The sequence below is a fragment of the Orycteropus afer genome, unplaced genomic scaffold, assembly GCF_000298275.1.
Source record: "Orycteropus afer afer isolate SDZICR_OR568_19922 unplaced genomic scaffold, OryAfe1.0 scaffold00099, whole genome shotgun sequence".
NCBI lineage: Eukaryota > Metazoa > Chordata > Mammalia > Tubulidentata > Orycteropodidae > Orycteropus > Orycteropus afer.
In genome coordinates this window covers 7,643,007-7,670,795 of record NW_006921686.1, presented here as the reverse complement: position 1 = coordinate 7,670,795, position 27,789 = coordinate 7,643,007, and the positions used below count along the sequence as shown (strand labels likewise).

The 27,789-nt window shown below is 55.4% G+C and overlaps 2 protein-coding genes across 2 annotated transcripts in view; both read right to left on the bottom strand.

Annotated features, from left to right (window-relative positions):
- Window positions 1-3,118: 3,118 nt before the first annotated feature.
- On the bottom strand, window positions 3,119-23,917 carry LIPE (lipase E, hormone sensitive type). The gene is made up of 10 exons (XM_007943130.1): window positions 23,044-23,917; window positions 11,760-12,295; window positions 9,017-9,107; window positions 8,782-8,927; window positions 8,383-8,568; window positions 7,913-8,207; window positions 6,493-6,720; window positions 6,117-6,293; window positions 3,854-4,269; window positions 3,119-3,394 (listed from the first exon to the last, which is right to left on the bottom strand). The coding sequence occupies exons 1-10, from the start codon at window positions 23,915-23,917 to the stop codon at window positions 3,119-3,121; spliced, it is 3,225 nt and encodes a 1,074-aa protein (XP_007941321.1).
- A 2,551-nt stretch (window positions 23,918-26,468) lies between these two features.
- The window catches only part of CXCL17 (C-X-C motif chemokine ligand 17), an 8,814-nt gene continuing 7,493 nt past the window's right edge, over window positions 26,469-27,789 (bottom strand). Inside the window, 2 exon segments of the mRNA XM_007943129.1 lie at window positions 26,469-26,566; window positions 27,735-27,781. Coding sequence (XP_007941320.1) covers window positions 26,469-26,566; window positions 27,735-27,781 — 145 coding nt within the window.

Sequence of the window (27,789 nt, the reverse complement as noted above, 5' to 3'; positions counted from 1 at the left end):
CGCGGGATCGGGCAGTGTTTCGTTCTGCTGTGCATGGGGTCGCTATGAGTCGGAAACGACTTGACGGCACTTAACAACAACAACATAGAAGGTTTTAGACCAGAGGAGCATAGTCAGAGCTGAAGCCAGAACTGGAGGAATGGAAGCCAGGGACCTAGGAGGTGGCTGGGGCAGGGTCCCAGACGGGAGAGGACGGAGCCTGAATCAGGGCAGAGGCAGAGGGGATGGGGTGGAGAGATTCAGGGGGCACAGAGCACAGAATATGGGCACTGAAGCAGCTCTGGTGGTGCAGTGGGTAAGGCAGTTAGCTGCTAACTAGGAGGTTGGAATTTCAATCCCACCAGCTAGCTGCTCTGCAGGAGGAAGATGAGGCAATCTACTTCCATAAGGATTTATAGCCTTGGAAACTCAGTGGGGGTTGCTGTAAGGCCAAATTGACACTGATGGGAGTGAGTTTGGGTTTGGGGTTTTTTTGAATGGGCTGTGGGAGGAAGGGGGGGGGTATTCAGGGTAAGATCCAGAACTCTGGGGCACTGAGGACAATGGACCATTACTGAGATAAGGACAGGAAGGAGCAGGATGGCGGTGGGGGTGTATGTGTGACTCCTGTTTTGCCAGAGATGAACCTGGGGCCTGTGGGCTGGTTGGGGGGGACTGGACTGAGGTGGTGGGTCTGGGCCTGCAGGGAGAGACCTGGGTCACACCCCCTTCTCCCATCTCTGGCCCTGACTCAGAAGTCACTTGTCAGGTGAATGAGGGCCTCAGGCAAGTGTTGTCCTGTGCTTATCCCCTCAGGAAACTGCCTTTTTGTGTCCCTGGATCTCTGCCTTTCCCGCTTATCCCTTTCTGGTAGCATTAAAACATGGTCCATCATCTCTAACCACACACACACACACACACACACACACACACACCACTCCCTGCATGGAGCTTCCCTAAATTCTCTCATCTCCTTTACATCCACTGGCTCCACCCCTCACCTCCCACTCCCTCAACCCAGTGAGGTCTGGCTGCCCACCCCAATGACCCTCCACCCACCTGAAACCCACATTGACCGCACAACTCCCTTTACCTTGTACCCACCTTTCTCCTGGCTAGCGTCTTCTCTCTCCAGCTGCTCCTCACAATCCTCCAGGGCTCACCTTCCACTGCCCACCCCTTACTGGGTCCTTGGAGCTCTGGCTCAGCTCTCTGCTCGTCCCACCTGCCCATGCTCCCTGGGAAGGTTCTAGTTCCTCGGCTGCAGCAGGAGTAAGCGCCCAGACCACTCTCCTGCCTCCCGGCCGTCCCACTGGATTATGTCATAAAGACCTTTTGGCTCCTTGCTCTCTTGTAGCTCTCTCCCAGCCCTCGCTTATTAAAGTCCCACTCATTCAACCTCAAACAATGGCTCCGAGACCTGCCCCACCCCAACCGCCTGTCCTTAGGGCCTCTGCCTCAGCTCAAAAACCAAACTCTCTGCCATCGAATCAATTCCAACTCGTAGTGACCACCACTGGATTTCCGAGGCAGTAAATCTCTACGGAAGTAGATTGCCCAGTCTTCCTTCCGCGGAGCAGCTGGTGGGTTTGAACCGCCAGCCTTCGGGCTAGCAGTCAAGTGCCTTAGGCACTGCACCACCACAGCTCCGTCTGCTGTAGCCTCCTCCTTTGCCCCTATAGCACCAGTCTCAGCCTTTCCACCCACCCTCCGAAGTCTTAACAGGCTCTTTCACTGCCCCAGCTGACACTGACCCTCCCCTGCTCAGAACAACAGCCCTCCTCGCTCTAGTTCCAGTTCAGATGGCCTTCCAGGCCCTGTAGGATCTGCCCCTGCTGACCTCTGCTGACCGCACCAGGCCCCCCAGGCCTCTCCCTACTTTGCACCTGAACTTCTGGCCAGGCAGAGGTGGCCATCACTGTCTGCTGGCTCCCTTTACTTTGCATGCTGCCTCTGCCTAGAGGCCTGTGCTCAGCCTTCAGAGTCAGGCTTGATGGCCTCCCCTGTGAAGCCTTCCTCGACTGCTGAAGATGGAGCTCAGGGGCTGGGACAGCCTGTTTGCGTCTCTTGTCCTCCACTCCCAAACCCAAGATCACCTCTGTTCCAGACCTGGGGCCTTTAAGGGGTGAGGCCTCAGAGTGCTGGCTAGGGATCAAGTGACTATCCTAGTTGGGCAGGGCTCGTGCTTCCAGAAGTCTCTGGGCAGAGCAAAGGGTTTGCGCTGGACTGCCAAAGGCTGGCCACCGGCACCAGTCCGTGGTGCTGTGGGGGATAGCCCTGGAGATCTGCGTCCTTAGAGACTGTAGCCTAGGAGATCCCATGGCGTTGTCTCTAATACTGGGGTCACCATGAGTTGGAATTGACTCCAGTGCAGTGGGTTTGGTTTTGTGCTTCCAGCCTTTTGGGTGACCAGTTTGTTTTCGGTTTCCTGCTAGCGTTGGTCTGGTTCGTTTGGGTCACTGGAACATTTAGGACTTAAGACATGGGTTTTCTTTCCCTGGTGGGTGCTGGGCTGGGTTTATAAAGGGGAGTAGCCTTCCCTGGGACTAGGGAGATACGCTCTTACTGAGGGACCTCAAGGGGGTGGACCGTAGCCGCTGAGGGCGAGGTGTATCTGTGTTCGCCCAGGAATCCAGGCTCGCAGACGCCCTCCCCGGAACCCGGAAGTCCATGTCCCCAGGTTTCTCGGTTCTCAGTAACTTGAGTCCGATGCTGCCCCCTGGTGACACCCCACCTGGCGTGCGCGAGGCCAAACTAGTTAAATACCTTTTATTTACAAAAAACAAACACACGAAGAAACTAACCAACCAACCGGCCGACGAGGGCGGGCCAGGCCCCGCCCCTGTGGCGGTTGCAGCAGCTGAAGGCAGTGATGGAGTGAAGGTCCAGCTCTCCCGGTGACTGGTGTGTACGCGCGCCCGCCCCACCCAGGCCGGGGTTGCAGCCTGCATCCCCGACTCGCACCCCGTCCCGTTCCCAATGTAAGGCACAGCCCGCCCTCTCCTGCCGTGCCCTGGGGTCCGGGAGCCCCTCGACTAGGGTTCCCACGGCCCGACCCGGGGAGCACTCATCACGGAGGCTGGCGCAGATGGGAACAAGAGGCCTTTAGTGTCGCCCCTCCCGGCCCTATCTGCCCGGTTCAGGCCGGTGGCGTGCGCGGCGGCGTGGCGGGTGCGGACGGGCGCTCCAGGCTCCGGTGGCGCGCGGGCGCCGCAGTGCTGGGCGGGGTGAGGATGAGGCGGATGCGCTCGACGCACAGCGCCGCCGCCTGCCGCGTTTCGCGGCACAGCGGGGCCAGGCTCAGGAAGCCGTGCGGCAGGTCCTCCACCACGCGCAGCGTCACGGGCTGGCCCAGGCCGCGCAGCCGCCGCGCGAACATGACCGAGTCGTCCAGCATGGGGTCCAGCGCGCACGCCTGCGGAACGGGGGTGGGGTGGTGGTGAAGAGGCCGACCCGCAGACCCGGATCCGGACCCACCGACGGGGAGTGGATGAAGGGAGGGCGACACACGTGGGTGTGGGCGTGGACAGAGGCAGGAGACACACGGGAGGCGGAGATTGGGGAGAGAACGGAGGCAACAGGTGAAAGTGTGGGAAAAAAGAGTGGGTTTAACCGGGGCCTGCAGGCCAGGCCTCTGCCCAGCCCTCTCTTCCCAGAGACCCCCTCTCTTTCTCTCTCCTACTGTCCAAGCCCAGCGGCTGTCCACAAACCCCGCGTCTAGGCTCATTAAGATTGCAGGAAAAAAAACCCCAGTCCCTTCCACTTCCGGACAGTGTCCCTTCCTGGCGCACACCTCTCCTTTGGGTCAGAGCTGGCGCCAGGTGCACGGCTCCCTCCTGCCCCGCCCCCACGCCTTGTGCCCTCCGGCACTCACCACGATGTGCACGGGTGGCAGGGTCTGTAGCATGCTGTCCGGGGCCAGCAGCGGCGACATGAAGGGGTTCTTGACGATGGGTGACGAGTAGAGGGGCATCCTCGTGGCTCCCTGGCTCGAGCGCCGAGGATGGAAGCCCTCGGGGAAGGCGGCAGTGGTGTGGGTGCTGGCGCTGCGGGATGGGTCCTCGGCCTCTTCAGGCACATCCTCTGGGCCCAGTAAGAAGTTGACGTCCGAGGGCTTGGAGGGGCCAAGTGACTTGGCCGACAGTGACAGCTCGGAGGAGTCCGAGGTCCCCGAGCTGCCCGTAAGGCTCAGGTCCTGCATGGTCAGGCTCTTGACCGGGTCCCTGCCCAGTGTGCCCTCAGGCTGGGCTAGCGCGGCCTCTGACACACTGCGTCGTATTGGTATTGGCTCTGCGGGAGAGGGTCAGGGTCAGGGAGCTGGATGTGACCCATGGGTGGGTGGTGGGAAGGTCATGGGAAGTGGAGTGGTCCCTGGAGGAGGGGCTACACCTAGGGCTTCGGTGGCCTAGGTGTTTCCCAAGGCCCCACCTGCAACCTGAAGGGAGTTGTCCCCCTCTCCCTGATGGGGTGGAGTTTTGTGGCAGGGGAGGGACTTTCTCTGCTGTGGTTGTGTGTATGTGTTGGGGGCACTGTTGTTGTTATTTGCAGTCGAGTCAGCCCTGACTCATAGCGACCCCTCCTTGGGTTTCCTTGGGTTTCCGAGGCAGTATCACTACGGAAGTAGATTGCCCCATTTTCCTTCCGAGGAGTGGCTGGTGGGTCTGAACCGCCAGCTTTTTGGTTAGCAGTCAAGTGCCTTAGGCACTATGCTACCAGAGCTCCTGCTGGGGGGATGGGGGACTACAAAGGTTAAATGCAAGTCAAGTTACCTCTGGGAGCCTGTTTGCTCCTCTGTACATGAGACCTAAGTAGTCCTTACCTCCTAGGAGGTGGTGAGGACTCAGGAGGTAAGGTGTGGGATTCAGTACAGCAAGCCCCAAGGAGGTCCTGATGTCAGTGTTAATGTTTTATTACAGGCTAGGGCCCTGTCCCCCCACCACCAGCTCTTTATGGATTCTTGATACAGCGTGTGAGTTTGCTCGAGAGGAACAGTGAGCAGACCCACAGGCTGGAAAGGAGGCACTTTCGCAGGGAGAGGAGAGAGGCTTGGGGGCGTATGAGACATCAGGGAGCCCTCATCTGTAGCCACATGGATCTGCTCCCCAAATTAGCTCTGTGTTCTTCAGTTTTATCCCTTCCCTTTGAGTGACAGGGCAAGCAGATGCCCGAATGATGCTAAAGATGACCATCTGGCCAGCTTGGTGTGACCACCCTAGCCTCAGCTCTGCTGGCCCATGTGGCCCACGTGGCTTACACTAGGGCCAGAACCCTAAATTTTTCCGTGTTTTCCACTTGTCAAGACACAAGATATGAAAATAACTGCCCAAGGGCATGTGACCCAGGAGGATGTCGATGCCACTGGAACAGGGCTGTTGACAGGAGTCACAGGCCACAGCTAGTCTGGGGTGCTGGAGTCTTCTAAGAGCACTTAGCCATGTGTTGTGCTGGGCACTGGATACCAGTTAGTGTGTGCAGTCGTCACAATAACCCTATGAGGTAGGTCCTCCTTTGCGCCCATTTCACGGAGGAGCACACAGGCTTACGGATCATGCTGCTCGTCCGTGTCCTTTGCTGAACTCATCTCCCTTCCCAGGAGCTCCCTGGGCAGCTTCCCAGCTCCCCGAGGATGCTGCCCCCCACCTACGGCCAGGCATCTCCACTTCCCAAGGCCTGTCCAGTCTTCTGATCTCCCTGCCCAGGGCTCCTAAGCCAGTCCTGGTTGGGGGAGGGGGGATATTATCCCCGTGCCCCTCTGTTAAAAATCAGTGGGAAGATTTAATGAGGGCCAGGACCCTCTCCTGAAGGCCTAAGAGATGGGGTGGGGTTCTTGGAACTGGAAATCGGTACATGAAATCAGGTCTGAGTCGGTTCCCAAGGTGTGGGCCCTTCCTGGGAAAGGCTGCATGGAAAGCCACTCTTGTAGTTCCTGGGACTCAGAGGACCTGGGGGACCAGAAGTCCTAGAAAGGCCAGGATGGGGGCTGTTGCAGAGAGTCAGGGTTTTGTGGTAGGGAGGAAGGATGGATGTAGGGTGGAACCTGGAAGAGCTCTGCTTATCTGTGCGCCCCTCTCCTTGCCCAGGAAACCACTGGGCCGGGCGTCCCACCCTGGATGGGTAAGGGGGAGGACCACACTCACCTGCCGTGGGCACTGAGGGCTTGTGGGACTTGTGCCCACTCAGTTCCAGGAAGGAGTTCAGCCACGAGGAGGCACCCAGGCGGAGGTCTCGCAGGAACAGGGCTGTGTCCCGCCGCACTAGCCCCATCATGCCTAGCGCCTTCTGGTCCGAGTCAGAGTGGTCCTCTGTCTCTGCCCCTGTGGGACGTATGTGGGGGTCAAGGTGGTCGCTCTTTCTGCACTCAATCTCAATACCCAGAGCAACAGACATCCGTGCCCCGAGGGACCTGAGAATATCCTCCTGCTTCAGTAGGAACAAGCAGTCTTAGGTCCCTGTCCCCAGCCCCTTGTCCCTCAGTCCCCCTTGACCCCCCAGCTCCGTGGATGTTGGGCTCACCCGCATAGGCGCTGACACACTTGGAGAGCACACTGAGGGGCAGCAGGGGGTCCATGAGACTCAGGAGGCGAGAAGGGGAGGCAGCGGACTGCAGCATGGTGGCCGGGTAGGCGGCCATGATTCCATCTGGCACCCGCACCCCGTAGGCTGCTGCCCGGAGGGACACTGTGAAGCAGAGGTTACCACCCGCGCTGTCTCCCGCGAGGCATATCCGCTCTCCTGTTGAGCCTGGTTGGAGGGGCATTTAGTCACTGCCAGGCAGGAGCAGGGGCTGGGGAGAGGGCAGGGGGGATCCCAAGCTCCGGGCTAGAACCGGTCTCTCAGGAGTGAGGTGTGGGGTTCCAAAGCTGCATGGTCTAGTGGACTGCAACTTTAGAGACAGGTAAAGCGACCCATTTGGTAGACAGTGGTCGGAGGAGCAGGAAGCCTCAGGACGGGGACAGGGGACAGGCCCAGAGGTCAGGGAGTGTGGGCAGGCGGAAGCAAGGAGGGCGGGGGAGTTGGGGTGGGAAGAGGAGGGGAGCACCAGGGAGATGAGATGTCAGGGTTCAGGCTGTCAGCATGGTGAGGCTGGGCTGCAGGCCCTGTGCCCTGGGGCACGGCCCTGCCTGGCTCTGTGCCTCTGTTTTCTCCTTAGGATGCTGGTAAGTGAAGCCTGCGGTCAGAGGAGCTGGAAGAATGGGCCGGAGCTTGGGCTGGGAGGCTGGCGGTGCGGGACAGCAGGGCTGGGGGAGCAGGGAGGGGAGATGGGCGGGAGGCAGAGAATGGACTAAGAAGTACATGGGAGGTAGAGGAGATGGGGTGTTAGGGCTGGATGGGGGGAGCAGAGGCAGAAGGCTCTAGTGGTTGAGCTGGAAGGTGTGATGACTAATGGGGAACAGGAGGCAGAAGGCTGGGGCAGAGATGGAGGGTCTGGGTGGATAGGAGGCAGAACTGGGTGGCAGGAGATGGAAAGTGAGGAAGGAGAAATGGGGAGGCAGAGAATACAAGACAGGTTGGAGGGACTGGACGGTTCGCTCCTGCAGGACTAGGGAGGGTGGTGTGAAGCAGGGTGAGGTAGGAATCGGGGGCCATGCGGGGCCGGGTGGCAGAATGGATAAGGCCTTTGGCTGCTACCAGGAAGGTCAATGGTTCAAACCCATCAGCCACTCAGCAGAAGATGGGGTGATCTACTTCTGTAAATATTTATTGGCTCAGAAACCCAGTGGGGGTTGCTATGAGTTGTATTGGAGTTGATGGCAGTGAGTTTGTTACTTTGTTTTTATGGGGAAGGATGGCGGTTCAAACCCACCAGCCACTCCTTGGAAGGAAAGTTGGGCATTCTACTTCTGTAGGGATACCACTTCAGAAACCCAAGTAGGGGTGGCTATGAGTTGGGTCCGACTGGACAGCACCTAACAAAGACGACAACGGGGCTCACCAAGGATGGCGCAGTGCTTGACAGCCCAGCAGTAGGCGTAGAAGCACTCCTCCAGGGCACGGGGGAAGGGAGCCTCGGGGGCCAGGGAGTAGTCGATGGAGAGGATGGGGGCGCCCAGCTCCTGAGCCCAGCTCTTGAGGTAGGGCTCATGGGACTTGGAAGTCTGGGCCACAAAGCCGCCACCGTGGATGTGCACCACCAGGTACCTTGAGCGGGGCGCCTGCTGGGGGCGTGGCCACCGCTCCAGGCTCCATGGGCCCTCAGACTTCACCAGGCTGTTGAGCTCCTCACTGTCCTAGGGGGTGAGGAGGGAGGAGGTGGTGAGGTGGGTGGGCCTGGCCCTTGCCCCTCCTCCAGGGGATGTGCTCAGAGACAGGATGGGGCAGGGAAGCAGGAAGGGTTATCGGGTGGACTTGGAGGGGCTGCTTGTACCACCCACCTGTGCACCTGCACCTCTGCTGGGGCCCTACCTGTCCTTCTCTAAGGTCGTAGGAGATGAGCCGGACGAGGACGGGCCCAGGACCCGTGTGGGCCAGTGGGGGTGAGATGGTGACGGTGAGCTTGGGGTCAGCAGCCAGTGGCATGTCAAAGGCTTTGGGAGGCAGGCTGAGGAGGCGGCTGACCCTCACGGTGGCTGATGCCATGTTGGCCAGAGACTGGTGGGAGGGACCAAAAGGGGTGCTGGGTGGGTGGGGGCTGTCTGTGTGGGGGTGCCCCTCACCCACACCTCCCTTCTTGTCCCCAGCCTTTTCCCTCGTGGGCTCTCCCTGGGCCTAGAGCCCTGCAGACCTGCTGTGGCCATGGATGGGTCTCTGGGCCTAAGGCCCCTTTGGGACGTGCCAGGGTCCCTCCTGGGACCCCTTGCTCACCGACAGCACTTCAATCTCTGTGATGTTCCAGAAGGCTTTCCAGAAGTGTACGTCCAAGTTCTGTGTGATCCGCTCAAACTCAGCCCCACGCAGCTCCGGGTCGATGGCAAAGCGGCCACTGGTGAAGAGGGAGCTGGCGGTCACACCTAGGGGTCGGTAGGGGTGTCAGGGAGCCCCGTGTGTGTCAGGCTGCAGGGGCAGGAGGCAGGGCCGGGGCAGGGCTGGGCGGACTCACTGAGGCCCGTCTCGTTGCGCTTGTAGTGCTCCCCGAAGGACACCAGCCCGATGGAGATGGTCTGCAGAAATGGCCGGATGGCTGGCGTGAACTGCGGAGAGACGCGGCTGCATCACCCCCCCGCCCTGCCAGGAGAGGGAGGGGCGGACGGGGCAGAGCTGTGGGGGAGCACGCGCGGAGTGAGCGCCTACTGTGTGCCAGGCCCTGCTGACAGTGCCTCCCCAGAGCTGATGCTCCTGAAGGGAAGACGAGGATGAGGAGACAGACGCATGTCCTACACGCATGTCAAGTAGGGCCGAGTGCCTCGGCGAACAAGGCAGCAGGTGCAGGGCAGACAGTGACAACTGGAGGCCACGCTGCTCAGACGGGGCTCCCAGGAGGGGGCTAGAGGTGGGATCCAGTGAAGGGCAGGAAGAGTTCTACCTGCAGTGGGCACCGCAAGCCCGAGGGCATCGAGGTGGCCGTGCTTGGTGAAGGTCATGAGCAGCAAGGGGCCAGTGTGGTTGGAGCTGAGGGACCGGGGAGGGGGCGGGAGGTGAGGGCAGAGGGGGGCTCACACCAGTCGGGACCTTGGGTGCAGGATGTGGGTTTCATTCCAAGCGTGGGGTGGAGTCACTGGAAGGCTGTGAGCTAGGGTGTCAGGATGGCAGAGTCTCGGGGAGGCAGGGGACGGGGTGGGGGGGGCGAGGCCGGCTGTGGGGCCCGGAAGGCAAAGGAGAGAGGGGCAGAGAGAGACACAAGGACAGAGATCTTGAGGCGGGAGACAGTCAAATGGGGAGACTGTCTGAGGCCGAGAGGCTGACAGACAGCTAGGGAGAGCTACACCAATGGGGAAATGGGGAAAGCGGGACAAAGTCTGAGAAGGGGAGGAGTGATTAAGAAAAGCTCTGGGGAGATGGTATCAGACAAAAAAAAGCCACAGGAGGCTGGGGTGGACAGTGAAGGAAGCTGTGCAACTTCCTTGCATTCAAACAGCAAGCACTGGCCGAGGTCCCACTAGGCACTGGGTGGGGAGCTGGGACTGAGCGGGGGGACGCAGCTGGTGGAGGTCTCTGCCCTCCTGGAGGCTGCTGCCGTTTTAGCGGGGAGGTGGACACCAGGGGTAGGGACACTGTCTGACAACATGGCATGGCAGGGCCCTCAGGAAACAGTGCCAGGCATGGCTCTGTCCCTTAGTGGGGCCCCAGTGGGCCAGAGTGCTAGAGGTGTCAGGTCACTGTGGCTGGGATGCTGGCTCTGGTGGCCCTATGATCACTCTCCTAGGACTCCAAGGTCACGGCTGGACACAGGGAGGGGACTGTTAGCCTCATCAGTGTTTGTGGGGTTGAGCCAGGTGAGGAGGGGTTCCTAGGAAAGGCTGGGCTTGGTCCCTGAGGACAAGCTGGCCGACAGGGAAGCGTGGAGAGGAGGGAGCATGGAGAGGCTGCCAGATTCAGCTGTCACAGGGATGGGGGTTGGGGGAGACCCAGAGAGGGTCAGGAACAGCCACATGTCACCTAGCTTCAGGCTGCAGACTCCCAGCTCCAGATAATTGTACTGCGGTGATGCGCTGTGGGCTCAGAGACCCGGCACTGACCCCAGAGAGAGGAACGTTGGATTTCTGCTCTGTGCCTATGTCCCAAGGGCCCCCAGCTCTCTGAGTCTTCCAGCCACTTCCCACACTAGTCTGAGGGTCACTGGACCTCGTGGCCTGGCCCCACTTTCAATGCTGAGATGAGCTGGATCTCAGAGGGTTGTGTGAGGCGGATGGAAGGGCAGAGAGAGTCTGAAGCTGGGGGACAGGCTGCCTGGCCCCTGTCTTCCTCAGTGTCACCAAGTCTGACAGGCTCCTTGGTGACACCCTGCGCAGCCCTCCTTCCCAGCCTGAAAATCCCATGGTTACACAGGGCTTCCGGTGAGCCAGCCCAGGCAGCGCTGGGTCCCGGAACCCCAGCTGTGGGCACCTCCACTTGAACCTCCCTGCTCTTCTATTAAGTGGGATAGGACCGCCCTTCCCTCCCCAGACTTCAGTGGGGATGACTGCAAGAGCCCACCTTAAGGAGCTCTGGTGGCATAGTGCCTAAGGCATTTGACTGCTAACCAGAAACTTGGTGGTTGAAACCCACCAGCTACTACTCCATGGAAGGAAGACTGGGCAATCTACTTCCATAAGAATTTACACTTCGGAAACCCAAAGGGGGTCGCTATGAGTTGGAATCGACTCAATGGAGTGAGTTTGGTTTGATTTTTTTGGAGGGGTCTCAAACTCAAATGACTTGAGGGGCCAGGCAGGTAACATATAAAAGCGAGCCAATCTCCTGAGTGTATGACAATACAAAGTAAGTGGGATCATGATTGGAAAAAAAGCTCCCTAAGTTAAAACTTTCTTACTACAGTTAGAGCCGGGAGAGGCCGCTTTGCTGGGACTGCCTTGTCTTTTGGCAGTTTCTGCTTTTGACAGGGTGTACAGTCTGACCACTTTTCTCTTGGTCTCTATCAGTGGAAAACATTTGAGTTTTCCTTCTCTGATAGGATCCTGCCTTACACAGGTTCCAGCTTCTGCAGGTCTTACTGTACAAGGTCAGTTCAGCCCATGGGCCATGAGTTTGAGACCCCGGTGCAGCTTGCTTTGAGCCCCCCAGCTTCCCTTTTCTGTACCTGCTGTTTTCGGATTCCAGTCATCCTGACCACTGGGGTCATTCTGTGCTATTCAACAGGGTTAGGGGCCACCAGGTGCCTGTACCCTGGGCCTAGAGGGGCTCACCTGGAAGCCCAGGCAGCGGCCATAGAAACAGCCCTTGTGCAGTGTGACGTATTCACGCAGGAAATCGGCCGTGAGCCCCTCATCACCCTCGAAGAAGAGTCCCCCCGGCTGGTTGGTGGCCAGCAGGCGCTGGGCGTAGTACGCTAGAGCGCGGAGCTGGGTGAGGGCAGCCAGGTAGGCCTCCAGTTCAGCCAGGTTGTGCCCAGCGCGGAAGAAGATGCTGCGGCGGTTAGAGGCCACGTAGCGTGACTTGTGCAGCAGGTGTGCCAGGCAGCAGCGGGCCGTGTGCACGAGGCTACGATACCCATTGGCCGGAGTCTCTGAGTCCAGGTCGAAGAGGTGCGCCACGCCCAGCAGGCGGCTCAGGGCTGGCTCCAGCCCCAGCGCCTGCTCCCGCACACCTGCGAAGACACGCAACAGCCGCCGTGCGGTCTCCCCAGGGCCCTGGCTGGAGAAGAAAGCCATGTTGTCCTCTGCCAGCGTCACCAGCGACTGTGTCATGGTGTGCAGGTCCATGCTGTGCATCTGCCTAGAGGCTGCGGGCAGGTGGGGAGGCCTGTTAGGCAGGCCTGGACTATCCCTGACTCAGACGAGCCCAGGAGTCCAGCCCCCAGCCCCTCCTCCCTCAGACCCACGAGGTCACCCTCTTGTCTCCAGGACTTAGGAGTATGCGGTGCCATCCTCTTCTTCCCTCCGGACTCATGAGTCCTGGTCCCACTACCCTTCTTCCTCCTCAGGACCCAGAATTGAGCTCTCAGCCCCTTTCTCTCTACGACCTAGCGGTCTAGGCCCCGGCCACTCCTCTTCAGGATCCAGGAGTTCCTGCTCTCTCCTGTTGGGGAGCTGCTGTCCCTGGCCTTCTTCCCGCTCTTGGACCCAGGAGTCCAGGCGTTGTCCTCAGCTTCCGAGATCTGGTTCCCTAGCTTCAGCATCTCTCCTGTGACCCAGAGTCTGCCTGCTCCTCTTTCTTCCTCTCGGGGACCCAAGAGTTCAGGCATCTCTCCCCACTGACTCTCCTAGGGCCCAGGAATCCAGAACTCCTTGGTTCTGAGATGTTTGGCCCTCGCTCCTAGCTGGTCTGTCTTAGGACTCAGGAATTTAGGCCCACCCATTCCCATCCACCTGGTTGTGCCCCAGGACCTGGTTCCCAAGCCCAACTCCTTTCTTGAACCTAGGAGTTGATAAGTGCCCCTTACTTAAAACTGAGTAGTGAGGCCTGCCTGTCCCTTCCTAGTCCCCCAAGTCTGGCTGTGTAACCCCATCTGGACTCCAGCTCCTTCCTTGCTCGTCTGTGGGGTCCTAAAAACTCAGTCCTGCTCCTCCCCCGGCAGGTCTCCTGGCCTTCGGGCCTGTCCACTTGTCTTAGATTGCATGAGCCGGCCCTGCTCCCTGACCTGAATGGCGTATTCATTGCTGCTGTTGACCTTGAACTTCTTCCATGCCAGACCCCTTGCTGAGAGCTTTCATTTAGTCCTCACTAACCTACTGAGACCCAGACTGCCCAGGTTCAAATCTCAACTATTATTATTGCCGGCATCCCCATTTCAGAGGCGTGGAATCAGGTTCCGAGAGTTAAGTAGGAGTCGGGGGTTGTGTGGAAAGTGGCAGAGTCAAAACCGAACCCAGATCTCTGGGTCCAGAGCTGTGACTTACATGGGCCTCTCTCTGGACTCTCCCTCAGAAACCTTGCCCTGAGCCTGCCTGACTTCCCGTCCTACCCTGTTTCTTAGATGCTGGTACTCAGATCCCGAAAGGCCCCTGCCCTTTTGGGGGGATGCCACCCTCTGCCCAGAATTCTCCCTCCCCGAGCCCAGTGCCTGGCCAGGGCTCCTGCGCTCCTCTCGGTGTCGGCCTTGGGGTCTGGCTGTGGCTGCTCCTGTCTCGGCTGGCCGTGCACTCACCCCTCCCAGGCCTCTTCCAAGCTCCCGGGGCCTGGGACTGCTGGACTGTGGCTAGTGTCAGCAGCAGCCTGGGGCGATAAACCAGGAGGAGGGGCCTTGTCCAGGGTGTGGCCACCCTCTCTCCACCTCCCACCCAGAAAGGACAGGGAGAACCACGTGCTGTCAACAGCACAGAGCCCAACTCCCTGCCCCCTCAGCCTGCTCCCAGCTCCAGCTCGGCTGGGAGGCCTTGCCCAGAAACTTCTGCCTTAGAACCTGGAAGTCCAGGCCCCCAGCCCTCTCTTCCCTCAGACCCAGGAGTCCAGGCCCCCAGCCCCCTCCTTCTCAGGACCCTAGAGTCTAGGCCCCAGCTACCTCCCCAGGACCCTGAAGTCCCTGGCCCCCTCTTCCCTCAGACCCAGACTCCAGGGCCCCAGCCCCGCCCCCTCAGACCCAAGAGTCCCAGACTAACCCTGAACAAACTGTCCCCTCTCACTTAGCCAGGCAGCCCTCCCTCTTCCCAGAGTGGATTCAGGGAGCCAAAGGCCCTGTGACCTCAGCTCCCGCCCCCCAGGCTCGCCTGGCACAGCCAGCCCCAGCTGTTGGGGGGAGAGGGAGAGTAGCCACCCTGCTTGTCCCTCCTGTGAGGACAAAAGCCGATTACTGGCAGTGCCAGGCTCAGAGGCTGGGCTATGGCTGGGGACCTGAGCCTCGGGTCCTACTGTGTGCTGTCCCCCTACCAGGTACCCTGCTGCACCTGCCACTCACCCTTCACAGCTCATCCTGCTGTGACTGTCACCCCCACCTCCCATATGGGGAACACGCACCTACGGGTCACTCTGCAGGCTTCTTGCCTGGCCCGTTTATTCTCATCCTTCAGGCCTCCCTAAGGCACTCCTTCCCTGCTCGTCCCCACCTAAGACAAGTGCCCCTCTTCCCCATTATTTTCTGCGATAATACATCTCCTTCCTATGCATTTTGCCATTATACATTTGTTTACATGTCTGCTATCTGCCCCCAGGGGAAGAACCAGGTTTTATGGTAGTGTGAAGCTTATACGGTGCAGGGGGTGGGGCTATTCAGGAAAATAACATGTTGCCAAGTGACTCCTACTCCTAGTGAGCCTGCAGGACAGGGTGGAACTACACCAAAGGGTTTCCAAGTGTGTACAAACCCACTCCTTGGAAGGAAGGCTGGGCAATTACTTCCACAGAGACACTGCCTCAGAAACCCAAGGAAGGGTCGCTTTGAGTCGGGCCGACTCCACAGCACATAACAACAACAAATCTGTCCTGAAAGAAGTGCAGTCAGAACGTCCCGTGGAAGCGAGAATGGCCAGACTTGGTCTCACCTACTTTGCTCATGTTGTCAGAAGGGACCATTCCTTGGAGAAGGGTATTATTCTTGGTAAAGAGGAGGGTCAGTGAAAAAGGAGAAGGCCTCCACGAGCTGGACTGACACAGTGCCTGCAAGGACAGGCTCAAACATAGCAAGGACTGTGGGGACGGCATAGCACTGGGCAGTGTTTCGTTCTGTTGTCCGCAGGGCAGCTGTGGGTCAGAGCCGACTGGACGGCACCGAACAGTAACAACAATCTTTACGGGAGCAGACTGCCACGTCTCTTCCCTGTGGAGCAGCTGGTGGTTAGCGGTGGGGCGTTTAAAACTACAAAATTAATGCTCAACAACCACAACTACAAAATAAATAAAATCATATATAAAAAAAAAATTCAAAATTACGTACAGAGCCTTGGAAGGAATCTGTGCTAAAGGGCAGCCTGGAAGCCTCAGTTTATACATGTATGTGCCCACACAAACTCAACAGGCTGAGAGAAATAGACACACACAGATACCACTCACAGAGAAACATACATGCAGACACAGACCTATAAATACATATATGTGTTTGCTGGGCTGTAGGTGAATCCTCTGTTCTCCCCCCTCGAATGTTACGCCGTGTGGGCAGGGGATGGCCTCAGGGCCCATAGTAGGTGCTCAGCAAACGTGTGCTGAAGGAAGCAAGGCAGGAGGGGCAGGACGGGTGGATGGGAGCCTGGGAGATGACTACCCGTCCCCAGGGCAGATCAACAGGTGGATGGATGGCCAGATGAGGCCTTGGACAGCGGCTCCATGCTTGCTGCTGTAACTCTGGGACAGCTGGCCCATGCCATGCACTGGGAGATCCTGGGTGAGGCCAGTTTCCTCGTCTAAAAACACCCAACCAAACTCACTGCCATCAAGTCGATTCTGACTCAAAGTGACCCCTTTTGGGTTTCTGAGGCAGTAAATCTTTATGGATGTAGATTGCCCAGTCGTCCTTCTGTGGAGTGGCTGGTGAGTTTGAACTGCCAACCTTCTGGTTAGCAGTCAAACGCCTTAGGCACCATGCCACCAGAGCTCCTTCATCTGGAAACTCTCATGGGGCTGAGGGCAGGCCAGGCGCTTCGTGAGGAGCACGTCAAGGACAGTGCTTTCTGCACGTGGTCTGCTTTGCGGGGCTTCTTCCGCCCCGCTGACAGGAGTCCTGTATTGGGTTATTTCCTAGGCAGCACTTACCACCTTCTGGTTAGCAGTCATGCCTGAGGCCCTGCGCTGCCAGGGTACGCCCCTTCTAACATGCTGTTCTTTGACTCTTTAGTTGTCTGCGCTCAGTCTCCCCAGCTAGGTGACAGGCTCCCTGAGAGCAGAGGCATGTGTCTCCTTACTTCACTGCTGCAGCTCCTGCCCTTGCTCAATGCCTGGCACATGCTGGTGCTTGGTAAGTACTTACTGCATGGGCTGACTTGAGGCCCCCTTTTGTAAACCCAAGGAGCTCTGGTGGCACAGTGCCTAAGGCATCTGACTGCTAACCAGAAGATTAGCGGTTCACACCCACCAGCCGCTCCATGGAAGGAAGATGGGGCAGTTTACTTCTGTGAAGATTTACCACCTCGGAAACCCAATGGGGGTCACTATGAGTTGGAATCGCCTTGGTGACAGTGAGTTTGGTTTTGGTTTGGTTTATAAACCCAGGTTGGTTGACCTCCCGTCTACGGGGCAGGCGTCGTTATTAGACGCCAGAGAAGAGAGCTCACACACAACAAGGAACTGGCACAGAGCCCTGGGGAAGGGACTGGATTCCAGGGTCTCCTGGCTCCATGGCCGGGCCCTTTGCCCTGTTCCAGGCGACTCCCTGGGGTGCCGGGCTGGGTGGAGCTGGGAGGAAAGGGTGCTGAGCTGGCCAGAAGCTCGCCAGGAATCCCAGGCAGAGGGCACTGGGGTAGGGACAGGCCCACTGGGGCCCTGGGCGAGGACTGGGGCAGAGGTAAGGCCGAGGGGCCTACACCGAGGGAGCTGGACTGGGGGAGTGCCACTGACGGGGCACCAGCCCTTTGTCCCACAGAGCAACAGGCCTCCAGACCCTGCCTGGACTTAGGCCCCTGGGGCCTGGGCAGCGGTGAGGAGGGCAGTGGGGAAGGAAGGAAGAGGAAGGAGGAGAGCTAGGTCTGGGCCTCGGAAAGGGGCAAGGGCTTCTGAAAGGGGGTTCTGGGGAGTGATGCTGGTGGCGGCCAAGTGAGTGGGCCCTCTCCCTGTGTCTTTGTGGCTGTTGTGCCTTTGCAGAAAAGAGCAAACACGGCTATTCCGACCCCTGTGTGCCCAGCACTGTTCTCTTCGTGAGCTTATGGGATGAGACTCCACCCATCTTCACAACCCATGAAGGAGTGACCATTACTGTCTCCTTTCGGCAGACGAGAAAACAGACTCCGAGGAGTGTCATGACTGTTCAGGGTCACAAAGCCTTAAGACCACCATCCTGCTCGTCTCCGCTTGTGTTTGAGTGTGAGCCATGTGTTCCTAATTCTCTCTGTGCCTCAGCTGTGTGCTTTGTGGGTGGCCACATCTGAGTGTCTCTGGGGTTCACATGGATGCATGTCCACAAACGTGGAGGTCCGTGTCGTGGCCAGTGTGTGTGTGTGTGTCTAGCCTGTGTAGCTACATTTCTCAGTCTGTGGGCCTGCATGTTTCTCTGTTTGTATGCATGGGTCATGGCCTAGGTATGTCTCTGCTTGTGTCTGCATGTATGCTTCTCTGTGAGTGGTATCTGTGTATGCCTATTTCTCTCAGCCTGTTGAGTCTGTGTGGGCACATACATGTATATACATGTTTGTGTTGTGTATGTACACAGTGGGCTTGGGGTTTCCTGGCCACTGTGTGTGTGTGTGTGTGTGTGTGTCTGTGTGTATGCACATGCACCCTTTCCCTCTTCCCCCGTCAGAACCCAGGTTGTCCTCCTGGCCACCTCTTCCCTCCTCCCCATATCCAAGCCATCACCTGGTCCTGTTCACTTTGCCACCTTGAAACCACCAGCATCCGGCCCTTGTCCTCACCTCCACAGGCCCTGCCTCGGGTCAGGCTGCATCATCCTTGTCTGAATGATACAACTCTTTATGTCTCTGGCCTCTGATTTCACCCCCTTCAATCTGTTCACACAGCAGCTGGTGGATCTTTCTTAAACATCAGTCTCATCGCACGCTCCCAGCCCTTCCAGGTCTCTCTCTATTGCTCTCAGGATAAAGCCCCAAACCCTGGACTTGGCCTTCCAAACCAGGTACCATCTGGGCCCGGCTGCCTGCCCCATTCCTCCCCTCCCTCTATGACTTCCTGCCACTTGGTTTCCAGCTCAAGGTCTCTGCCACGCGGACCTCTCTGTCTCCTGTCCCCAGGCTCAGCAGTTCCTGCCTCCTCATCCTTGGGAAGCCTGTCTGTTACATTTTCTCAGGGTTTCTCCTCTGTTGTATTTATCACAGTTTATAATTTAGCCTTATCTGGGGGATTATTGATTAATATCTCTGTACCCAGCTCAACTATGTGTCTGTCTTGCTTACCAACAGGAACCCGGGCATGGCACATGTAGGTGTTTGATGAATGTCTGGTGAACAATTCTGTGTGACTGGACCCTTTGGAGCCCAGAATCCAGGTTAGGGTATACAGCAGTTGTGAGTTCACACACTCTCTGGCCTGAGGCGGTGGGGCGGCTATCCTTCTGCCCTCACTGGCCTCAGGAGCTCTGGTGGCATAGTGCCTAAGGCACTTGACTGCTAACCAGAAAGTGGGCAGTTCAAACCCACCAGCCACTTCTCGGAAGGAAGATTAGGCAATCTACTTTGGTAGAGATACTGCCTCGGAAACCCAAGGGGGGCTTGCTATGAGTCGGAGATGGCTCGATGGCATATAACAATAATCACTGGTCTCAGTGACATCATTCATCTGCAAAATGGGGTGATCATGATGACACTTGCCTTATCCGGTTACTGGCAAGGTTATTACCAAGATCAAACTGATTATAAGGACTGCTCCAGTCAGCTTAGATGGCCTTGGAGCGGGGGTGGGGTCTGGTTCACCCAACCAGTGCTTGGCACCAGGGTGGACCTCAGGAAATGACAAGTGAACTCTGAGCTTGAGGGAATGAGCTGGAGTGATGGGTGGCTCCATGGCTTTTGTGAAATGGACTGGCTCATTGTGCTGGGAGCCCTACCTGACTGGATGCTGAATCCTTCTGACAGCTCTGAGGTGGAAGAATCATAACCATCCCTGTGGTATAATAGTTCATTCATGCCTTCATGTATCAATTCAATAAATATATGAGTGCCTATTTGCCTAGCACATAGGAGCTCTGGTGGCAGAGTGAGTAAGGCATTTGGCTGCTAACCAGAGGGTCAGTGGTTCAAACACACCAGCTGCTGAATGGGAGGAAAATGGGGCAATCTACTTCTATAAAGATTTACAACCTTGGAAACCCAATGGGGATCACTATGAGTCGGAATCGACTTGATGGCAGTGTGTTTGAGTTTTTGTTTTATGTGCCTAGCACACCAGGCTCTGTATGTGGGAAACAAGGCAGACATAGCCCCATTCTTAGGGAGCTCACTATCTAGGGGGAAACAGCTGTGGTCTTAATCTCCCATCTCCTGAGGTCCTGCCGTATGCCTGCGCGCCAAACGCTCACCACTCACTCGAACCTCACAATAGTTGGCTTTTCCCGGCACTTCTATTATTGTGTCCATTTTACAGCTCAGAAAGCGGAAGCAGGTGGAGGGAGCCCGTTGCCTGTGCACCACAGCTCACGGGGCCTGAGGAATCAGATCTCCAAGGCCCAAGTTCTTAACCTTGGCGGGACCGGCCCTGGGGACACTGATCACCTGTTTATGAGGCTTGGTGTCTTGCTGTGTGACAGCAGCTGCCCTCGGGCCCAGCCTGTCTGAGCCTTTTGTCTTTACGCAGTTCTACCAGTGCCTAATAATGCAGCCTGAGGTGGGGGAATGGTGAGTTTGGGGTCCCTCGGAAGGGGTCCATTTCTGGGTCCTGTGCGTGTTTCTTTCTGCACTGGAAATTCCCACAGGTTCCTCCCTCCACTCCCCCAACACATACTTGTAACTGAGCTAGGACTCAGTGTCTGCCTCTGCCTGTGGCTTGCTGCATCACTGCCTGAGATCTGTAAATAATAACCCAGGTGATAGTCCTCGCTTCCTCTCCCCCATATAGAGAAGTCAACCCAGTGCCCCCTAAGGGGTGGTGGTCCAGGAGTGGCCCTGGATGAAACAGGGAGACTGGTGATGGATGGATGGACTGTCTGAGGTATAGAAAGACGGGGCTGTGATGAGCCATACTGGCCCCACCGCATTCCCCACTATGGGGAACCCCTTCCTCCTACCTTCCTCTGACTCATCTCAAAAACTTCCTTTGGGCAGCCGCTTCTAAAACCCATTCTCATCTTCTTTAGAGTACCAGACACCTGAAAATCGGCTCTTAGAGATCACTGAGCCATTTCCCAGGTGGAAAACACTGAGGACAGGAGCTGCCCAAGGTCACACTGGGAGTAGGAAGACGGAGCTGGAACCCTGGTCCAGAACAAGACTGTATTGGGGCGTCCCGTAGTCTCTATGTTTGGGGTCCAGTATTCCTATCTCCCATTACCCCCTCTCATAATGGATCATCGCCCCCGGTAAAGCAGCAATGGGCCAGTCCACGCGTTTCCCTCCTCCAAGCCGCTCAGTCCCCAGTTACCCCAGGATGTTCAAGTTTCCTTCCGGGACGCTATCGGGCTATCGGGCCCCGCGCGCTCACCTTTGGCCTTGCCTTTGCGCCACCGCCGGCGGCTGCGGATTCCGGCCCCCTCCTTGGCCTTCTTCGAAGCCAGGGCTCCAACAGCCCCGGAGGGCCCCGTTCCCCTGGCAGACTCCATCAATTCTCGGCGGTCCCCGCCGTCCCAGTGCGGGGGCCAATTCCAATAGCCAGGCCCCGCCCCAGAGGCCAATCCTTACTACACACCACGGCCGGGCCCCCATAGCACCCAATCCGGGGTTTGCTCCTCTCTGGGTCCCGCCTACTGAACGATCCTTGCCTCACTCCACCGTCGGCCCCGCCCCCAACCTCCAGAGCCTAAGGTTTGGCCCCGCCCCCTCGCGTGCATTAAAGGGCCCGCAGCCAAGAAAACTGCAACCCTGAAGGCGGCGAAAAGCGTCCTTCGGGCAGGACTACTGGGGGTTCTCGCTGGGGTTACCTCGACGGGGAAGCCCCGATCCTGTCAGTTGCTTCTCCCTCCCACTCACCTTCCCACGTAGGGGTGCCCTAGAACGCAGGCCAGCCCGCCAGCCGGAGGGGGAGAACGGGGCGCCGTTGACCCTCAGCATAGGGGCGGGGGGCGGGCCAGCTCCTTAGGCAATTCGAAGTCAGGGCGGGGCACCAGCATTGGAGGCGTGGCTGGGCCTGTGGGCCGTTGGAGAAGCCCCACCTTCTCCCCTTCTGCCTCCTAGTTCTCCTACTGCTCTCTACCTTGGGGTTCTTCTGTTTCTCTGCTTTTTCCTTACCCCATCACACCCCGCAGCCCCTGCTATGAAAAAGGGAGGGAAGGAGAACGTGCGGCGCCTGAGCACTAGCTCGAAGCCGCAGGCCTGTGCGCAGAGAGGAAGTGGAGGGAACGAGGCATGCCTTGGAAAAGGCGGGAAACTGGAGGCTCCAGGTTCGCGCATGCACACACAGGCAACCGCCCCCAAGACGCTTTAGGAGCGACGGCGCGTTATTTGCGATGACGTGGGGTTGGGCGTCCCTTCGAGCTTGGGCTCTGGGATTCCAATCCTCGGCGTGGAAGAAACAGGCCTCGAGCTTCTCTCCATTCCATTCCTTTGCCAGTCTTCTCAAAACATACACCCAGCTGTGGAAAAGCCTCAGCTCTGAGAGAGCGGTCCAGCCCTTTGGGAGGGACAGGTCTCTGACCCAAGAGACCACCATTGCCTGGTCTTAGGACAAACTGGCCTTGTAAGTACCTCCCTGTCTAGATTGGGCCTATTGTTCTTTTTTTTCTAACTTCCCTTTGGGATGTTTCCGTAATTAAACATTCCATGGATAAAAGCCTTCCTCCTCTCACGATAGGGGTTTTCAGCCTAGAGAGGAACATCACAGCGGCGCTCCACAAAGACGGAAACTGCGCCGCAGGGAACCGTTGCCTGTTTCAGAGTAGCCCCAGAAGGGCCAGAGGAAGTGAGGGGCTGCTTCCCCTGATCCTGTTCTCCCTGCCTTTGCAACCATCATCCCTGACCTTGCCTGTGACCTCACCTCCCCCACACCCCCAGGCTGCTCCTTCCTGAGAACCACACGCCCCAGGCCTTTAGGTCTAGTTGGACTGGGACTCCCCTGTGGAGGCAACCAGGCAGGAGAGCAAGTGTCTTCCTAACAGCAGAGGGCAAACCTGGCCCTGGCCGAGATGCCCACCTGGATGGAAACTCCATGAGGGGAAGGACCACACACACTCAGCATTGTGTTGCTGGTGAGTGTCTGCCACAGAGCGGAGGCTCAATCCATTTTTGTGGGTGAATAAACATATACAACTCTCCCAGTGCCCTGGCCCGTAGTCCAGAGCTGTTTCCCACCTCTACTGCATTTTCCCCAAGTCTTCAGGAAGAAGCTGCTTAGTGCAAGGAAAAAAGTTAGATCCTACCTTTAGATTTTGGCTTTGCCAGTTGCTAATTGCATGGATTTGTGCAAGATCCTTTACTTTTTTACGCCCCAACTTCCTCACCTATAAATGGTGACTAATCTTCAGGTCCTGAGGTGGCAGGAAGGGTTTGTGCTTAGCTGCTAACCTAACCTGAAGCGTGGTGGTTTGAACTCACCCAGTGGCGCCAAAGAAGGACCTGACAGCCTTCTTCTATGAAGACTGCAGCGGAGAAAACCCTATGGAGCAGTTCTAAACTGTAACACATGGTGTTGTCATGAGTCAGAATTGACTCAATGGCAGCTAACAACAACCACATTTATGTCACAGGGTTATCAAAAGATTACCTGACGTGCTATAAGTTCTTAGTATTTCCTTTTTTCCTAAGTATTTCTAGAATGAATGAGGCTCCAGGTCCTCTGAGCTCAACTCACCTGTGTCCTGGTAGTACCTGTAATTTTTGCCCTTGGTTCTCTTCCCAGAATATCCTGACGTCACTTCATATCCAAGTTTCCCTTTCAAGTTCACCTTCTGCCCATAGGCCCCAGTTTCTTCCCTCATGGCTGGAGAATCTGTCTCGAACGAAGTCCCTAGATCTGATCCCGAGTCGGAATCTGTGGCCCACTCAAAAATTGTCTTCCATTCTGCAGCCGATCGCTGAAGGGATAGTTCTTGCAGTTTTGCTAGAAATCCCCACTCAGTCAAAGATCCCTGTGGAGACTTGGCTCCTGGAGCTGGAGAGGTTTGCTGGGTGGTAGTGTCTGGCTCTTGTTCAAATCCCTCTTGGGATGTGGATTCCGTCTGGGCAGGAGGTCCCTGTTTGGAGCCGGGTCTGGCCTGAGCTGTAGGTGTTGATTCAGCTGCTTCTTGAGCTAGAGGTGGTTTTCCTGACCCAGCTCTCAATTCCGATTCCTGTTGGATTGTAGACTCTTTTCCTCCCTGCTGTGAGGCAGCATCCTGTTGAGTGACGGGCACCTTTTGGATGGAAGGCGATTGCTGTAGTGCAGGCTCCTGGTGCGAAGCGGATTTTTGATGGGTGTCAGGTTCGTGCTGGGATTCAGCTTCATGTTGGTCAAGGGGCTCCTGCTGGGTGAGGGATCTTTGCTGGGAAGCAGGCTCCTGTTGGATAATGGATGCCTGCTGAGTCCTAGATCCTGACTGGGTTAGGGGTGTCTTTTCTGGCTCAGGCTCTGGCTGGGTTTTAGGTCTCTGGGGTGGCTCAGGTTTCCAGTCTGGCCTAGATACTGACTTAGAACCTGCTTCCACTGTTACTTCTCTTGGGGGAGAAGTTGCTCTCCCAGGCTTCATGCTTCTGGGCCCCTCAGGCCTCCCTCTTCACAGACCCCTCATTGACTTCTCATCATGGCACCTCCTTTTGGGTTCCACTCCTTCATCCTGGCATCCCTGGTCTTCTTCCTGAAGGCAGTTGACAAGTAGGCTGACCACTGCTGGCGCCCAATTCTGTGCCTCCTACTTTGGGGGCAGGGATTAGGAACAAGAGGAGCCTGTGTGCCCAGCACTCTCCTACCAGTGGGGTGGGGCTTGCCCTCTTGTGTCATAGATAGGGCCCCGCCCCACCCACCACTCAGTTAAAATGTTTCTTCTCATAAATAACATAAACATCCCAATTTAGCCTTATGTTTCATCTGGGATGACAGAAACCAAGATTCACATGAGTGTTCATTTTTTCCCCCCGTCCTCATCTGATGTTTGAGGAAAAGGTCAAAGGGGCAGGCAGTCTCCATACCGCAGTAATAATTTCGTTGCCGTCAGTCATTTCTACAGTGGTTGCCAGTTTAATGTTTCTGTATTATCCTCCCCATGCTCAAAAAATTGTGACATCTTCCCATTCTTAACAGCTGGGAGCTCCTTTGAATGGCATTTGAGATCTTCCATACCATCACCTGGGAGCTCTGGTGGTGTAGTGCCTAAGGCATTTGACAGCTAACCAGAAGGCTGGTTATTAGACCAGCGACTCCTTGGAAGGAAGACTGGGCAATCTACTTCCATAGCGATATTGCTTCGGAAGCCCAAGGAGGGGTCACTATGAGTCAGATTCAACTCGATGGCAGTGAGTTTGGTTTGGTTTGGTTATACCATCACCCCAGCCCTGAAATATGGTTCTGCATATATGTCTTCTGTACTATATTGGAAACTTGTAGAGTACAGTGACCATTGATGATGATGATGATGATGATGACCAAAAACCAAACTTACTGCCATCGAATAGATTCCAACTCATTGACTCCATTGGGTTTCCAAGGAGTCTGTACGTAAAGATCTTTACGTAACAAGACTGCCTCATCTTTCCTCTGTGTAGCAGCTGATGGATTTGAACTACTGACCTGTTTTTTTATTTTTATTGTGATTTGGGTCAAAGTTTACAGAGCTAATTCATTTTCTAGACAGCAGTTCATACACATTTTGTTTCATGAATTGATTGCAGTTCCCCACAATGTAATAGCTCTCTTTCCACTTCCTCCCAGTGGTTACCTCTTCCCTGTGTATTGCTGCCCTCTGAGCTATCTCTGTGCAAATACTGCCCTTTTGATCTTCCAGGAGTGATTGTTCTAAGGAGTGTGTCTACCTGGTGTAAATGGTCACCCCATATGGCTGTTTGTTGTTTGGCTAGAAGTCATGGGAGTGAGTTCAGTTCCAGGGCTGAAGGGTAACTAGGAGCCATAGTCTTGGGGGTTTCACCAGGCTCTATCAGAGCACTAGGCCTGCTCTTTTATGATTTTGAGTTTTGTTCCACATTTTCTCCCACTCTATCCAGAATCTCCTGCACTGATTCCTTTCCAAATGGTTGACAGTGGTAGCCAGGTACCATCTAGTTCTGGTCTCATGGTCATATAGGTCCACAAGTCCCTTGGACTAATTGTTTCTGTGCATCTTTGTTTTTCTTCATTCTTCTTTGCTCCGGACTGTTGCATTTAGATGGCCACTTGCAAGATTTTAAGGCACGGCACATAACAACAACAACAACAACAACTGGTCACCAAGTAGTGTGTCGAACAATGTTTTTGTGCAGTACGTTATGCCAACTGAACCACTGAGTTTTGAGTTAGCAGCCGGTTGTCTTAACCACCACACTACCAGAGCTCCTTGATGAGAATGATAGTAATCCGAAACAATGAAGGCTTTCCATGCCAGGAAACTGTGCCAAGTTGGTGTTTTTTTTTCCCAAACCTATTGGGCAATCTACTTCTGTAGTGATACCACCTTGGAAACCCAAGGAGGGGTCGCTATGAGTCGGATCTGACTTGACGGCAGTGGGTTATATTATCTTTAATGAGACCATATCTGATTCACTGTTATACTGACTTTCTTTGCTCCACCTATCTCTTACCCCAGAAGGCTTTGTTGAATGAGTGAAAGAACAAGACGTTGGGCAGTGCAGAGAGAAGAGGGGTTGGGTAGGAAGAAGTGTGTGTAGACTCTGAGTTGGGCGTGGAGTGAACACAGTGAAGTGGGTCATCTGGATCAAATGGGAATTGCTAGGCCCCATTTAAAATGAACAATTTCCCCTGTTACGTTTAAACATATTTATTGATCTCTGTTTGCTCCATGCTTGGTTAGATTTAAGGTCAGGTGAGACCAGGTAGGGAAGCCAGGTTTCCTGGTTCCTGTTAGGTAATTAAGCTGAAGTTTGGGTAGAAGGTAGGCCACAGGAAAAGATTGACATAAGTCACTAGGAAGAGCAACAATCAAAATGACCTTGTGAGAAATGGTTTTTGGAAACACTGGAGTGATCCCTGGTGGGTGAGCAGAAGGGAGGGGAGCAAAAGGTGAAGAACATCCTCAAGGTGCCCACATTGCCTTCTTGCCTGAGCATTGACCCAGGAGAGGGTCCTCGAAGCTAAATAGGCAGAGCTAAGCTTGCTAGCTGGCATCGTTGGAGAAATTGCTGGCAGGCTCTGGAGAGCTTGTTAGGCTTCCTGTGGTGCCTTCGGTGTCCTGGGGTGAAAGTAAAGGGAAGAGGCTAGTTTTGAAAACATTGTTAAAATTTAATTTGTATGAGAGCTTTGAAAATTATTTAAAATTGTCCCATGGAGGAAATTGAAAACAAACTGTTATACAAACAAATCTACATCTATCCAGTATAACGAACTTTTCCCATGCCAACCTCCATTCCCCAGAGTTCACCATTGTTAATGTGGAATACTACTCACATAGGGAAGTCTGTAAGGCTTATTTGTGCTGTCCAAGAAATGATAATAAAACAGTCATAAAACTGTCAAAAAGCTTGGAAATAGAATTGTCAGCCTCCTTTTCTGGTCACATCTCTCTCCCCCTTACAGAGGTAAGCCTGACTTTAATAATAATCATTTACTTTTTTTAAAATTGTTTTTACCACTTACATAGACATTCCTAAATAATTTAGCGTGTTTTTGAATGTTAGGTATGTGAAATCATACTGGAGATAGTCTCTTGTGACTTATTTTTTACTTGGTGTTATGGTTCTAAGTCTCATTTATATTGTTACGTGTTAACTCATTCTCTGTGATATTCTGCTACACCATAATTTATCTTATTTACTCCACTGTCAATAGACCATTGGAAAGTTTGAAATTTGGGGCATTTATGAGCAATATTGCTATAAAATTCTTGTACCTGTTTTCTGTGTACATAAGCATGTGTTTCTTTTGAGCGTAAATGTGGAAGTGTAATTGCTCAATAACAGAGTATGCAGTTTAAACTTAAGGAGATAACTATCAGCATTTTTTCAAAGTGATTAGCCGATTTATACTCACTCCTATTATGGATTGAATTGTCCCCCCAAAATTATGTGTTGTAAATCTTGTGGTTATAATCCCATTCATGAAGGGGTTCTCTTTGTTATGTTAATAGATGGTATCAGTATAGGGTGTGTTTTAAGTCAATCTCTTTTGAGATCTAAAAGAGCAGATCAAGCAAGTAAATAAGCAAGCACAAGCAGCCATGAAGATACAAGCCACATTCTTGTCAAGGAACCTAGGAATAGAAGCTAAAAAGGGATAAGGACCTCCCCCTAGGGTGGCCAGAGAGAGAGCCTTCCCCTAGCTCCAGCGCCTTGAATTTGGACTTCTAGCCTCCTAAATTGTGAGAAAATAAATTTCTGTTTGTAAAGCCACTTGAAACTTACTGGTTTTCTTCACACTGGCCTTGAAATGATCACAGGGACACTGCTTCCTTGGCGG

Coding starts and splice junctions, on each gene's coding strand:
- LIPE (XM_007943130.1), bottom strand. CDS start 23,917: ATGAAGCCTGGGAGAGCAACTTCTCCCCCAAGAGAAGTAACAGTGGAA. Junction 12,296..23,043: donor CAGGTACTACCAGGACACAG/GTGAGTTGAGCT, acceptor ACCTGCCCGCAG/CCTCTAGGCAGATGCACAGC. Junction 4,270..6,116: donor GCCCTCAGTGCCCACGGCAG/GTGAGTGTGGTC, acceptor CCTCTCCCGCAG/AGCCAATACCAATACGACGC.